General features: G+C 39.7%; 2 protein-coding genes across 4 annotated transcripts in view; one reads left to right on the forward strand and one right to left on the reverse strand.

Annotated features, from left to right (window-relative positions):
- Positions 1 to 13,072, reverse strand: part of LOC105356388 (leucine-rich repeat and fibronectin type-III domain-containing protein 4) — a 43,954-nt gene extending 30,882 nt beyond the window's left edge. The window contains exons 1-2 of one of the 2 annotated variants that reach the window (XM_011487394.4): positions 12,554 to 13,072; positions 11,112 to 11,746 (exon numbers count right to left, since the gene is read on the reverse strand). Coding sequence is in view for 1 of the 2 variants with exons in the window: in XM_020711620.3 (XP_020567279.1) it covers positions 11,402 to 11,519 (118 nt within the window). In the remaining variant the exon portion in view is untranslated. The remainder of the gene's footprint in view (positions 1 to 11,111; positions 11,747 to 12,553) is intronic. The other variant, XM_020711620.3, reaches the window with a different exon arrangement.
- The window catches only part of pcxb (pyruvate carboxylase b), a 355,470-nt gene that overhangs the window by 254,613 nt on the left and 87,480 nt on the right, over positions 1 to 13,377 (forward strand). The gene's annotated exons all lie outside the window — the stretch shown is intronic.

Consider the following 13,377-nt stretch of genomic DNA (forward strand, 5'->3'; position numbering starts at 1 on the left):
CGTCTTACAGGAACAGCTCCGCTAGCTTCACTCTACCTCTTCTCTCTATTCCTTTTATATTTTTGATTTCTTAATTTCAAGCTTCTTGACCTTTCCTCTTTTTTGTTTTTTTCTTATGGAGCTCTTCCTCTCTTCCTGTCATTCTGGATCCTTCTTGTGGTATAGCTGTTTGCGCTTATGTCCGATTTGCTGTAGTTCTTTGTTTCCTTCAATTTTCCTCTGTTCTTTCTCCAAACTTCTCTTCTATTGGAAATTTACTTAGCTTCTCAAAGGTACAGATATAATTAAACTAACACTCTTCAGCATCACTGATTGTATTCTGCTTGGCAAAAATTAATTCAGAATTGGGAAGGACACAATGACCGGAGTTTGCTTTGACCTAGTCAATGTGTTGAAAACTCTTTTGGCGGGAAGAACTAAAATTTAACTCTCTTGGGTCTATAATCACCCCTAAAGATACATAAATTAGAGTACCGTACTAATTAAATGAAAATTACTTATCTGAACAAATGTCTTTCTCCCACATTTTACAAGAATAGGAGAATGAAGCTTAACGTGCTTTGAAAAGGATCCTTGAAACTGAAATGTAAAATACATATTTTTGGTGTAAAATTTTGACTTTTTAATACAGTAGTCGTCGGAAAATTGCTCTCTTCTGCAACCAGCCCTAGTGGATATGGTCTATCTGCAACATGCCCATACTGGTTTCACTTGCAACGTGCGTTCAATGGCTGCACGTTTTCTCAAAACTTGGGTACACGTGAACATGAACGTTTTGAACCTGGAAGCCATAAATACACATATAAGTGCATTCGACAAAACTCTTCATTTGAAGTTTGACGTGTTTCATTTGGTGTCAGTTGGAACTTTTTGTCACTTCTGCTGCTTCCACTTTTCAAGTTGTTTCTGTTTTTTAATTTCTAATCCTCTGCAGCAGTTTCTCATTTTAACATTTAGTTTTTCCTTCATTTTAGTATGTTAGTCATGAGTTAGTACATTAGTATTTTTCAGTACTGTCTTAATGTTACTACACTCATCTAAATCGCTGCCTTTCATTTAACTTTTTTTTTTTTCCGTTTCAGACGTTTTGTATTTTTCTTGTATTTTCCGTCCTTCAGCTTTGACATTTAGCATTGTACACGTTAACTTTCAAAATGTTGGTTTAAGATGAGTCATGAAGCTGCCCACTTGTAAAAAGTTATTGTGTCTGACCATGCATGCAAATAAACAAAAAATAATTAACTGATACTACGTGTTTGCACAAATTCTCTCTTGAAATTAAGACTTATGCCAAAGTAAGTGAACTTAGTGGGAAATGCAGGATTCTTGACAGTAATCAAGTGTCATACCTGTCAAAGTTTGACCCTTTTCAGTCTTTAATTTTCTAAGTTATGTAAAACGAGAGCACTAATGAAAAGGTTTGCAGAACCTCTGAGGTTAAAGGTGGGAATAACAAGAGGTAAATGAAAAATTGTAGTGCGTTTTCTTTAAAAGGCTGTGGTTTTCTCTCAGCAGGAAGCCACACGAGTTGTTTTTCTAATAATCCACTCAAGTCATTTTTTTTTTCCCAAGGCCCCTGTGTTTCATTCGAAATGGAAAAACTAGCATGTTTCTGCTTGAGTGTGGGTTAGTATGTGCATTTAATGACTGTCACCGAATGCAGTTAGAATCTGTTCTGCTGGGGAGGGTTCAATAATTTACTGTTGCTGGAACACTGCCGATTCTGGTTTCCAAAGCAGGAATTACAGGGGGTAAAAAAGCCTTTTGTTTTCAGCATTTCAGCTTTACTCTTTAACACCGGAGCCAAAGTTGACATTTTTCAATCAACTGTTTACCCAATTAATGTAATTCCAGCGGGTTCTGAAGCGGAGAAAAGCAGCTTTTTGCCGATACGCAACACTTTACGTGAGTAATGTGTTGCACATTGTTCCAAGTCGATATGAAAAGCTTCATGTCTCTGTGTCAGAATCAGCTGATTCATGTTGGTCAAAGAATAATTGGATGTAAAAGAGCATGTGTTATTTCAGTATCACTCTCTCCGAGAGGGTTTATCTCTCTTCTCCTTTGTATTATTGAGCATCAACAGTCAAAAACCACATCAGTTTGCCTCTTCTGGCCTTTCTTAATAATGTTTAGAAAGAAAAATGTAGCAATAAATTCTACAATTAAGACCATAAACATTAGAAAGTCCTAAAAACCTGCATCGCTTACAATTTTCAGCCAACAGAAACTTGTCCTCCTGATCAAGCAGCTCTGAAAGTTTTCCTTCTAGTTTTCTAACTATGTTAACACCTTAATAGAGATGGCAGCTAAAGTGCCCCCCCTCACAGAAATGCTCTAATTTAGTTTCCTCCTTTGGAAAGGCTTGGGGATTCCATTTTCTGGGAGGTAAATTGAATTGGCAGCTGCAGTGACAGTGATTTTCTTTGGCACTTCCAGCAGCAAAGAGGGACAGGGAGGGGTCTTGTCATGATCTGTTAAGAAACTCATTTGAATATGTGTTTCCATTAGCTGAACTGATTTTACTGTCACTTCGCTAACTTTGCCAGCACAGCCTTGTGTTTGATGTTTGATGTTACAGGAGGGCTGTTTTTCCTTGTTCAAGCCTTCAGTATGGCTGGTCGTTGAAAGTATCACCCACTTTGAAGATATTTTAGTGCACATTATGGTTTTTATATATTTGTATGAGCTGGAAAACAAAAAGGCAGCTCTGTCACTGTTCTCTCCCTCAAATTTGTCCCCCCCCCCCCCCCCCCCCCCCCCCCCTTTTCTCTCCTTATGGTATAATCACTTTTATATCCTGTCACTATTTGCATCTCAATAAATTTCAGTTTTGAATTATATTTACCACCTAAAATGGCAAATGCTGAGCTGCATCTTATTAAATTGCAAAGTGGTTTGAGATGAAGGCCAATAAATGGCTGTAATTAACAGCCGACAGCCTTTATTGCTGCATGCGCATCTTTAGTAAGAATGCCATATTGCATGGAATCTAAGGGGAAATTAATTTTGGTAGGAATGTGAATTACTCTGAATGCGACTCAACGGGTATTTGACAATCCCTAACAGATTTTAAGATTTAAAGTTCCCTCTCAACAAAAATGCATTTGTATTTAAGGCTGCTTTGAAAGAGCGAAACAAAAGGCTCTCATTTTAGTGAAAATGGGAGATATATGTTGACTTCTGCAGGTTATTAACCCTTCAGCAGTCTTTAAATAAAACTCACTAAAAATGAACCGACTACATAAACTGTTTAAAGACTCACTCCAATGAAAATGGTGTTTTCTAACATGTTCTTGTGGCATTTTGCTGATGTTGGAGAAAGAAAGAAAATTGGGCTCAAAATTGTATTTCTGAGTATGTCTTTAAATTGTTGGGAATCTGGAGCAGATGACAATATGCTATTTGAAAAAGAGCGTATTTGTGATGTGGAAAATACAAGCTCCCTGCTCCAGTCCATTCTGATGCATCCACTGGCAGATAACTAGATCTGTGAACGTCTTTGTTGTCCTTGTCTGAGCTGACATATGGCTCAACTGTACAGCTGGATAGCTCAGATAATCCTCACCGGTTTTGTTGCACTGCTAATGTTGTTTGGGGTGTTGGGGGGGCTATAAGTTAGTGGGAGAGCTTGTAAACGGAGAGCTCTCAGCAAAGGGGAGGGGAAGAGGGGTCGGGGTCACTCTGTGCCAACGGGCCCGCCCACAATTCAGAGGGGGATTTCTAAAGAACTATTGCAGAAACTGTGTCCTAGACAATGACAGGTTTCTTTTTAAAACGATATTCACATTTAAAATACAGCTGGGGGGGCTTTTAAAATAACTCAAAGATGATTGGAGTGGGTCTGTTTAAAAAGCAAAGTTTTTTTGCCTCACAGTTTGTGCATTTGTGCCCTTCAGGAGTTTTTTATTTATTGATTTTTGAGCCCCTTTGCATGAGTGCTTCCTGCTGTTTCCTGTGGTTTGCATGCTCATCTTTCCCATTAAAAGCCTTACTAAGAACAGGAAAGCTTCTGTACATTGAGATTAACCTTCTCATGTATTTTGTTACTGATGGATCAGGCTTTCCTTTGAGATTTCTAACTAAAAACCTTTATGAATTACCATTTCAAACCACACTTTCAGTTGATAGGTCAAAGAAATGTTTTTGGTCTTTATTTGTGGTCCTTTTTCAGATGACTGTCATCATCATCTGTGCTTCTTGACTCATTTCCAGGCTCTTTCCTATTTTAATTGGAATCCTTTTTTTTTAAAGCCTGCCATCATATTACTGAGCAATGAAAACTGTTTTGTCATTTACTTTCATCTACTAATTATCTTGGCATATCTTTGCTTGCTTGTAGTTTATTTATGTAAAACAGACTTGTATAAATAGACATTTATTCCACTCTTATATTTGACTTCCTAAAGAAATGTATAACTGTTAACATTGTTTTAACAGACAGCTCACTTGTAAGGCCTGTTTCATGTGCTGCTCATTAAAGGCTGCTGGCATTCTTTGTTTCTCTGCAGATTAAAATTCAGGTACAAGGAGGTATTTGTGTGAGAAATGCAAATTTTCAAGGTGACTACTAGTTTTTCTGTGAACTGAGAAGAAAACATGACTGCTGATTCCAATTTTTTTAATACATATTTTTTGAATTAAAGATTAAAAAGAGTGTTCGTTTCAATGAATGCTATTTGTGTTCCTATAGGAAATCTTGTGACCAAACAGGATTATGTAAACAACTTACTGTTTTATTTTAAGAAGGTTAAAATGTTAATAAAGATAAGTTTCTCTAGGAAGTTGGGTAGCCAATTTGGTCGAATTTGTTTGAATAAAATAAGCAAAACAACTTGTTTTTCCTTTTAAATATACCATATTTACAAAGTGCTGTACAAGTACAGAGTACAAGTCTCATTGTTTTGCATAGTTTGGCTGGGGGAGGAGCTTGTACTCTGGTGCAAATTATGTAATTATTCATTTTTTTAAATGATTAGCAACAATCACTGGAGGTGTTTATCAGTATTTGCTACTGACATTAATGCAATAGAAGCACCACTCAATATAACGCTGAGCTTGGCGGAATTGTTCCAAAGTGACAGGATGAAGAATTTAAGGATTTGAAGTGGTTTACAGAGTTTGTTCTTCATGCTATGATTTTCTGAATAATTGTTGATTTGCTGCACTAATATACTAGACACAAACCTTTTGACCACTCTGAGCATAAATTCCCATTTTCATCACGTTTTCTTTCCTTCTATGCCTAATTAAAAGTCATCTTTTTATGTCTGTAGAAGCAAATTCTTCAACTTTGTCATTTTCTTTGGGGGGTTGTTTTTGTGCACCTGTGAACATCTGTTTGTCTCACAAAAGAGCTAATTCGCAGCAGACTGAGGCGGGAAGGCGACACTGAAAACCCGCAGCCGCTACACTGTGGGCATTTGCCAACTCTGTCAGAATCCCTGCGGCGGTAATGATATGGACCCTGATTGGCTGAAACGACAGGCCCGTATTGCATTCAAGTGGCAGTTTGATGATTTTGCAGAGTTTCCCGTGTTCTAAGGGGAAATCCTGTGTTAAAACAAAACAATTACCCAATTTGTCCTCTGTGTCCAGCTCAGCGGGTCAGTGACAACCTTCTCAATCCTGTACGGATGCACTGATTGATGCTACAGACATGCATGCAGACTGTTACACAAAACCTGTTTTGTCTTTACTGTTTTATTGAATTTCTAGCATCTTTTTTTGTATTTAAAGACAAGGGAATGACCTAACATTTCACCCTGTGAGGCAAAATTGTAGAATTGGCCAACAGAATTGCACCATTGGAGATCAGGAGAAACAGAAACATCCTTTTTTGGATTTTCTGAATGGATCCTTGTTGAGATCTGTTAGTAGCATGCGTGTTTGATCAGAGGCCGTTCCTCTACATAATGAATCAGAGCACAGACTGCATGTTGTGTTCAAATGCTTCGTAGTGCTGGTGCAGACAAACGGTGAGTCTTGAGGCATTAGAAGCGATGTGCTAGCTGGTTTCTTCTGACAGTGATCACCCACGCTTCATCCTCTGAACTGTGAATCACTTGAGAGTTTCCCACTTTACGTCTGCTGACAAAACTCGTAATGCAGACAACCACATGTGTGTTTGCAAAAAAAAGTAGTACACCCCTCTATTTTCTTTCATTTTTAGCCCCTAAAATCAATAAGTAATGAAGGACTAATGCTGAAAAATATGTTACTGGACCTGACAGATTCAGGGTACATTTGATTTGTCTTTGAGTAGAATAAAGGTTAAGCGTTGAACACTCATCTATCACGCAAAAACGCCAAAAACGCTTGGGCCCTGGGAATTTTGGGACATTTTTCACATTTCTCTCACATTTTATAGACTTTAAACGTTAAGGATACTTCAAGTGCATTACCTCCTAGATTTGAAGCTTTAAGAAACACGTTTAGAGGCTTATCAAAGTTCTTTTTTGTGTATAATTTTGTTAAACAGCACGGTCTGGTACACACGTTTTGTCATTCCACACATTGTTCAAAAAGTGGCAATTTGGAACCAAAAATATGTCAATTTTCACTGTTTATCGCTAACAATTCATTCATGCAAGACACAGCTGTCATTATCAGAAAGGGGGGCTCAAGGGTGGGGCTACTCTGCTCAGCACCGATGGCCACACCCATGTAGAGGAGGATTTGGAAACAGAGGTTTTCAGATAAACATAAAATATATATTTTTAAGATTGATTTAAGTTGTGGGATTTTCATTAAAAACATCATGATCATGATCAAAACACCACTTGGAACAGTTTTTTTCAAATTGTCATAGGGGAACTTTTACCACCGGTATGTTCACAGTAACTCTAGAACTTGTTTGTACCATGCTACATCATGTTAGTCATTTTAGAAGTGTTAGCCACTTTAGAAGTGTAAGCCACGTTAGTGCATTAACTATTAACCTTATTTACAACACATAAAAAAAACACTATAAAATATGTTAAAAAAAAATTTTAAACAGTCACACTGCTACACGTTTGCCGCTTTGCATATGCACAATAACACTTGTTTGCAACTTGTAAAAGAAAATGACATTTTGAAAGAGCGCTGTGTGCCTATCAAAATGGCTTCAACATCAGTAAACATAACCAGAATTTATCCAGATATAAGATGCTCTGGATTTAAAGGACCACAGTTAGCACAGTTTTTTTGGAAAAACATAAGGCTATTAAGTTTGCCTTAAAATACAGTACGTTTGTCTGTGTAAATCCCCCCCATTCTGTTTCTTTTTAGATTTCAACAGTCGGATCGCAACGTTGGTCAGAAATGTTTAAGTGAAATCGGAAAGTTATTCAATGATTCTTGGACATTTCACTAACTTTGCATTCCAACTTATATTTGGGGATTTGGAGCAGTATCATCAAAAGTACTGGATGATATTTCACTCATAATTCAGGAAGTAACTGATCTCAATCTGTAAAAAAATCCTCTTCAAGATCTCATAAAAGAAAATTCTCTCAGTCTGATCTTCTATCTCTGCCTCCTGTCTTTCATCCCAGACCTTCCACTTGTCCTTGTCTCTTTTCGTATGCCCCCCTGTTGCTCTCACTTTAAAACTTGGCTCTCCCCCATTTCTTCTCTATTTCTATATATCTCTTTCCCAAAACCCAACCCACCGTCTGTCTCCTGTGGTTGCCATGGCTACAGTTTGTTCCTCTCATCAAGCGCCTGCTGTGCCTAAACAGTCTGTCAACAGTTTAATTACTCATCCTTTCATCCTTCTTTCCTTACTTTTGTGGCACACACTTGCTTGTTGCTTCCATCTCCTACCACTTAGCCTCTTTGTGTCAAAGATTCATCTCCTTTCTTCGTTTACCACCTTCCCACTTCATTCTGTCCTTGTTCTTCTACCCATTTTGTCTTGCCATGCCTCCTTTACTTCCTTTTACTCTCTTTGACTAACGCTTCAATTACTCATCCATTTTGCATTCATTCCTCCGTCTACTCATCCCTCTGCGCCTGTGTCCCACTGCTTTGTTTTCTTTCAAGTATTGTTACTACTCAATTCCCTTATTCCCGCTGTCTCTCATCATCCTCCTCAAGTGTCATTTCTTGCCTGTTCATATATCATTACTCAGTCCATCTACATCCGCTGAGTGTTGCTTGTGTTCTTGTTATAACTCTTCATCACACTTCTTCAGTACCTCTGTCCATCATCTGACTCTCTCTTCCTTATGGGCAAAGGCCTTGTGCTTCACCCTTTGGCCCTCCTGTGATTCGACAGCTCAACCATCATACCCCCACCTCTGCCAATTGTCATTCATTTATCCATCCATCCATCAAACACCATGCTTCTAATGGAGGAGTTTCATTTGTTTTGTGATTTTAAACCTTAAGCACTTTGAGAGGAATTAAGAAGGCACTGGACATTCTGGATTCAGCACTCATCATCTTCAGTGCTCATTGATTGCTTAGTTTTTTATGCCTTTATTACTCAGAATTACTGTTTAAATATTGGGTCTTACAAGGACCTTTTTGTTATCAGATTTACATAATCTCAACATCATGAAATACGTTTAGAAATGTTTTTGTATATGCTTTCTCATAAGAAAGTTTCTTTAGCATGAGACACGTTTTAACTTCCTGTTCCTGAAAGCACACTAGTCCAATTATGATTGTCGTGATTCAGTCTTTGAGAACTGTCACCCCTCCTCCTCCTCCTTCGTTTTCCAAACAGGAAGTACCCCCTTTTCCAAGAAGCCAAATCCTGTTGACTTTTATAGAGAAATAAACGGCTATTACTTAGTCATTCTATTTATCAGAATAACCATTCTTGCTCTGCTACGTTTTTTTTATATGTTCTTGTTTTTTTTTTAATATAATTTTTTTCTGTAGTGAGAGTTATTCAAGTTATAAACTGTCACATCACATGTCTCGATAAAAGTATTTGGTTTCGCATTGAACGTTTAAAACAAATTTTCCCGAGCCTGCTTTTATTGTTTAGAGGGTGGAGTTTCAACAAGCTCACTCCTGATTGGAGACAGTGGATGCCATAGTATTGTTGACTAAGACCGACTCAGACCACTCCCTACTTTGTCTGGTTCCAACATGGCGCCTAATCCTTTTTATGGGTGTCATCAGACTCACTCAGTCCAGTTCTCATATATAGTCTGTGGATTCAATACTTTCTGCAGTGCACTACATTACGTTGTGGCTTTACAGTGCATCTCATCTTTGTCGTTTATGAATAGCCTGTTCAATTCTAACCTTACTCTTCCGCATCTAATCTTACATACTTGTTGGTCTCCCCAACATGGTTTAACATGAGCAGTGTTTTTAATCATCAGGAAGAATCACCAAACTTTTCACAAGTTGTCAGTTTACTTCATAAATGTTTATTTTTCTTCGTATTCGTATTTTCTACACTGTTCTTCCATCTCTCCATATACTTGCCAGTCTGTTGGGTTTGGCACGGCTCTGACTTAGAACAGTGGGCATCCCATCTGTTCCTATCCCTCTACTGTAGCATGAGAACAGCAGACATTCTTGGTAACAATGAATTGCACAGTTTATTAACAAGATAATTGTGAAAATGTTCCTTTGTTGTGCTTTTATTCTAGTCTTTGAAGCAGATCACTCTTGCCTGCTCTGCTTTGGCCATTCATTCTCCATCAAAGTGAATAATAGATGTATGAATTGGTTAATGCAAATAAAAAGGCCTTTTCGATGTGCTTCAACAGATTCAGTTTTCTGCTTGTCAGAGGAGGTGCTCCACTGGACAAAAGGGCTGTAAACGATTACCTGGCAAACAAAAAGGGCATCGAGAAAATCCTTATTGTTCATAAAAATACTTTCAGCTTTAGTTAGATGAGTTTGATTACAATTGTAATTGAGTTATTTTTATGAAGTCATGTCCTCACTTCTTAGACTAAAACGGATTAACCAAGCCCCCTGTAGCAGAATCTGTAAATAGCTCATTTCTCGTGTTGGTGATCTTTAACAGACTTTCCAGAGTCACGTAAAACTAATTGTAGCCGGTGGCATGACGGCAAAAACCAACATACTGACGGCCATCTGTCTTTTTTAATTAATTCTTTTTCATCGTATCTCTCCATCTTTATCTCCACTTCATTAAAACCAACATTCATTTATCATTATAATTTGCCTTTATACTCCAATCACTTTGTCATCGGTGAGACGTTCACGTTTTAGCTTCATCATACTTCATCAGCCCTTTTCTTCAACACCTTGTTCCATTTTTTTTAATCAAATCCCCCACTTTTTAAGCTGGACCCTCCCTTCATCATTTGAATACTCCTAGTCCAACAACTTCTCCCATCATTCAAAGCTCCGTTCCCTCATCTCCACGCCTCTTCTGCCCCACGCTCTCCTTTAGTGCCCTGCTCCTCCCTCCTGCCTTTCTGCATCCCCCTTGTCTTTCTCTTTCCTTCCTTTCTCGCCGCCTTTTTTATCCCCCTCTATCCAGTCAGCCTGATCTCATGTGTCAGTGTGCCAGATCTGTTTGTGTTTGTGCACGCGCTCAGACGCGGCTTACGTAAAGAGCCTCAGATGAATGGAGGTTACAGCGTTTCTCTGCCGCTGGCGGCTCACAAACACTCCCCGCCCGTCCTCCACACGCTCACCGCACAACGCGCCAGGTGAGCTCGCATTGAGGTGAGCTGATGAAAGCCAGGGTGAGATGAACTTGTGAGTAATCTGATACAGGACAGCTGGCTCAAACACATAAAGGAAGGAACTGACTACAAAGTGGAGGTATACAGAGATAGAGGCGGCGTAGTCTGAGATGTTTCAAGATTAAAGTGGAATATTTGATGGCTCTGTCATCTGGGCCATATGGGAAGTTTCATGCATGTGTTCAGGCTTGTGTACTGTATTTGCCTCCTTTTGTTTAGCGCTATGAACACACATCTGTTCATCATTCACAGTCTGGATTGCGTTGTTTTTGAGAAACGGAGAACCAAATTCCCCCATTCAGTGAGGAATTGTGCTCGCTGCAGTGATGTGCTTAGGGATTCAGCACAAGAGAGCTAGCCATGCAGATATGGATCTGCCTCTGCTGGACCGTTATGACACTTCATGTATGCGTGTGTTTCAAACTGCGTGAACTTTACCTTTTCCGTCTGTGCAGCTCTATAATTCGAATCAACTCCACATGTTATCCAGGTTAAAAAGTGTGTGTGTGCGCGCAGATGTGTGTCAGATCTCGCCCCAGGTGTTTCTGTTTCTGTCGGGCCTGAACAGGGGTAGGTACGTTTACGCTGAACCCATCCCACTCCCTGTCCACACTCTCATACTCCTCCACATCAAAAGAAGGCGGATGTAGGTCAGTGTCAGACAGCCGAGGAGTTGAAGAAATTCCAATCCCACAATATCCTATTAGGCTTTTAAAGACAAAGCAAACCTGGAAAATCCAAAATGGCTCTTTTCATCCCAAGTCGATATTCCAAAATCTGAAAAAAGATCCAAAAGTCGAGTTTGCTTAGAATCCAATTCATAGGGTCTTCATGTGATTTCCTCATGACTGTTTTGATGCAAGTCTTCCTCCTCTTCCTCCCTTTTTCCTTCCTCAGTCAATCATTTGACTATATTCACTGTTTTCATGCATGTGTTGGAGTCATTTCCAGTGTGGTCATTTGGGTCCCAGTTAATCGTACAGTGTTTAAGTCGTTCTTTGACCTTGGAGGGAGGGGAAAGCTCAGTGAAGGGGGTTTGGAGGTGAACCAAAGATGAACGGATGGGTAGAAACCTAAGACAAAACAAAAAGTGTGCACTGCATTAAATCACACGTTCATTCGTTTCTTCCCGCTTGCTCATTTTCCTTCTCCCTGTCCCTCACGTCCCCACCCTGTCATGAATCCTTTGATTTTTTTTTTTTGTTTGTTTTTTTTATTCCTACCCCCCGCGTCCTCACTCTCAATCACCTGTCTGTCAAAGGGAATCAATACCTGTGAGACCCTAAAGCTTCCCAGCAGGCTGCATTGGCTTATTGCCACACACTCTCAGGAACACACACACACACACAGTCGTGCAACACTTTGGCACATGCACACCTCCACAGTCGCCACCACCGCATCCACGTCCAGTAAGTAGTCATGCAGTGATACTCTACTGCCAGCACCCACAGCTTCTCCTCCCGCGCATCTTCTTTCAACCACACACACACTAATGAAACAACTGGTCTATTGGTCAACATCATGAATGTCAGTCGGTTCAAAAGTCCCTGCTATACAAACCCAGCCGTGCAGTCTGTCTGTCAAACTCTAAAACCTGACGCCTTTAAGACAAAGATCTCATTATCTTGCCCTGAGGCAGTTTTTATTGCGATTCTGCATGTTTGACTGCAGCAGCTACAGTATCTCTGTTTAAGACGCAGAAATCCTTCAATTATTTTCTGCCTTTTTCTTTCCTCAGTCTGTCCTCAGTTTTCCTCACAATAGAGCTAATTAACCACATTTAAAGTCTGCGTGTTGAAGCTCTCATGCTTCCTCCTTCGTCCTTTGATTTTCTTTTTTTTCCTGCCCTGCTCTTGTTGAAGGAAACTGGAATTACCAACCTCGTTTTCCGGATGGTTCCACCGCGACTCCTTGAGCGGTCACATCTTGGTCTCCGCAGCACTCGCCTCCTCAGCTCGGCGGAAAAACACCCATCTCTCCCTCTCCCCGTCTTCTATCTGTGTCTATCCCCCGCTCCCTCCCCTCCTGCCGGCCGTCCCCTCGCTCGGTCTCGACAGCTGCAGCGCGCTGTCTGCCTCCACTGTCGCTCCTCCGGCAGCCTGTAGGCTGATTGAATTTTAAGTCATGTTAATCCCACAGAACAGGTACTGAATGAAGGAGGATACAAAGAACGGAGAGGAGGAGAAAAGAACAGAACGCGTGGAGGAAGTTTGGTCATTTTCACATTTCTTTGCTCTACTTCTAAAGGATTTATTTCTACATTTTGTTATATCTCCTGTTTTCTTCCTTATACTTCTCACTTATACTTGCTTGGTTTTAAAATCTCAAAAGAAAAAAGAAAACAGCATAGTGAGAGTCTCGACTCTCTGTCTCATTCTAAGAGCGCACAGGACGGATGTGACAAATGAGCCTGAAGAATGAGGGGAAAACACCCGAGTGGGGGTGGAGATGTGAGGAACAAAGATTAGGTAAGATGAAGATTTGGATAAAGAAAAAAACAAGGATCTACATTAGAGGTGGAAAAACCCATTTGAATGATTCAATTCATATCATAATTTGTAGTTGACGATACAAATCGTAGTCGATATCTCATTTAGGACATCTTTAACCAAAAATCCAAATAATCCAAAGGGAACATTATTAGAACATTCTACCAAACTGTATGGTCAGGTGTCTTTAATGAATTCAGTGTTTCCACACATTG

The sequence above is a fragment of the Oryzias latipes genome, chromosome 18, assembly GCF_053564925.1.
Source record: "Oryzias latipes strain Hd-rR chromosome 18, Olatipes_Hd-rR_3.1".
NCBI classification, from domain to species: domain Eukaryota; kingdom Metazoa; phylum Chordata; class Actinopteri; order Beloniformes; family Adrianichthyidae; genus Oryzias; species Oryzias latipes.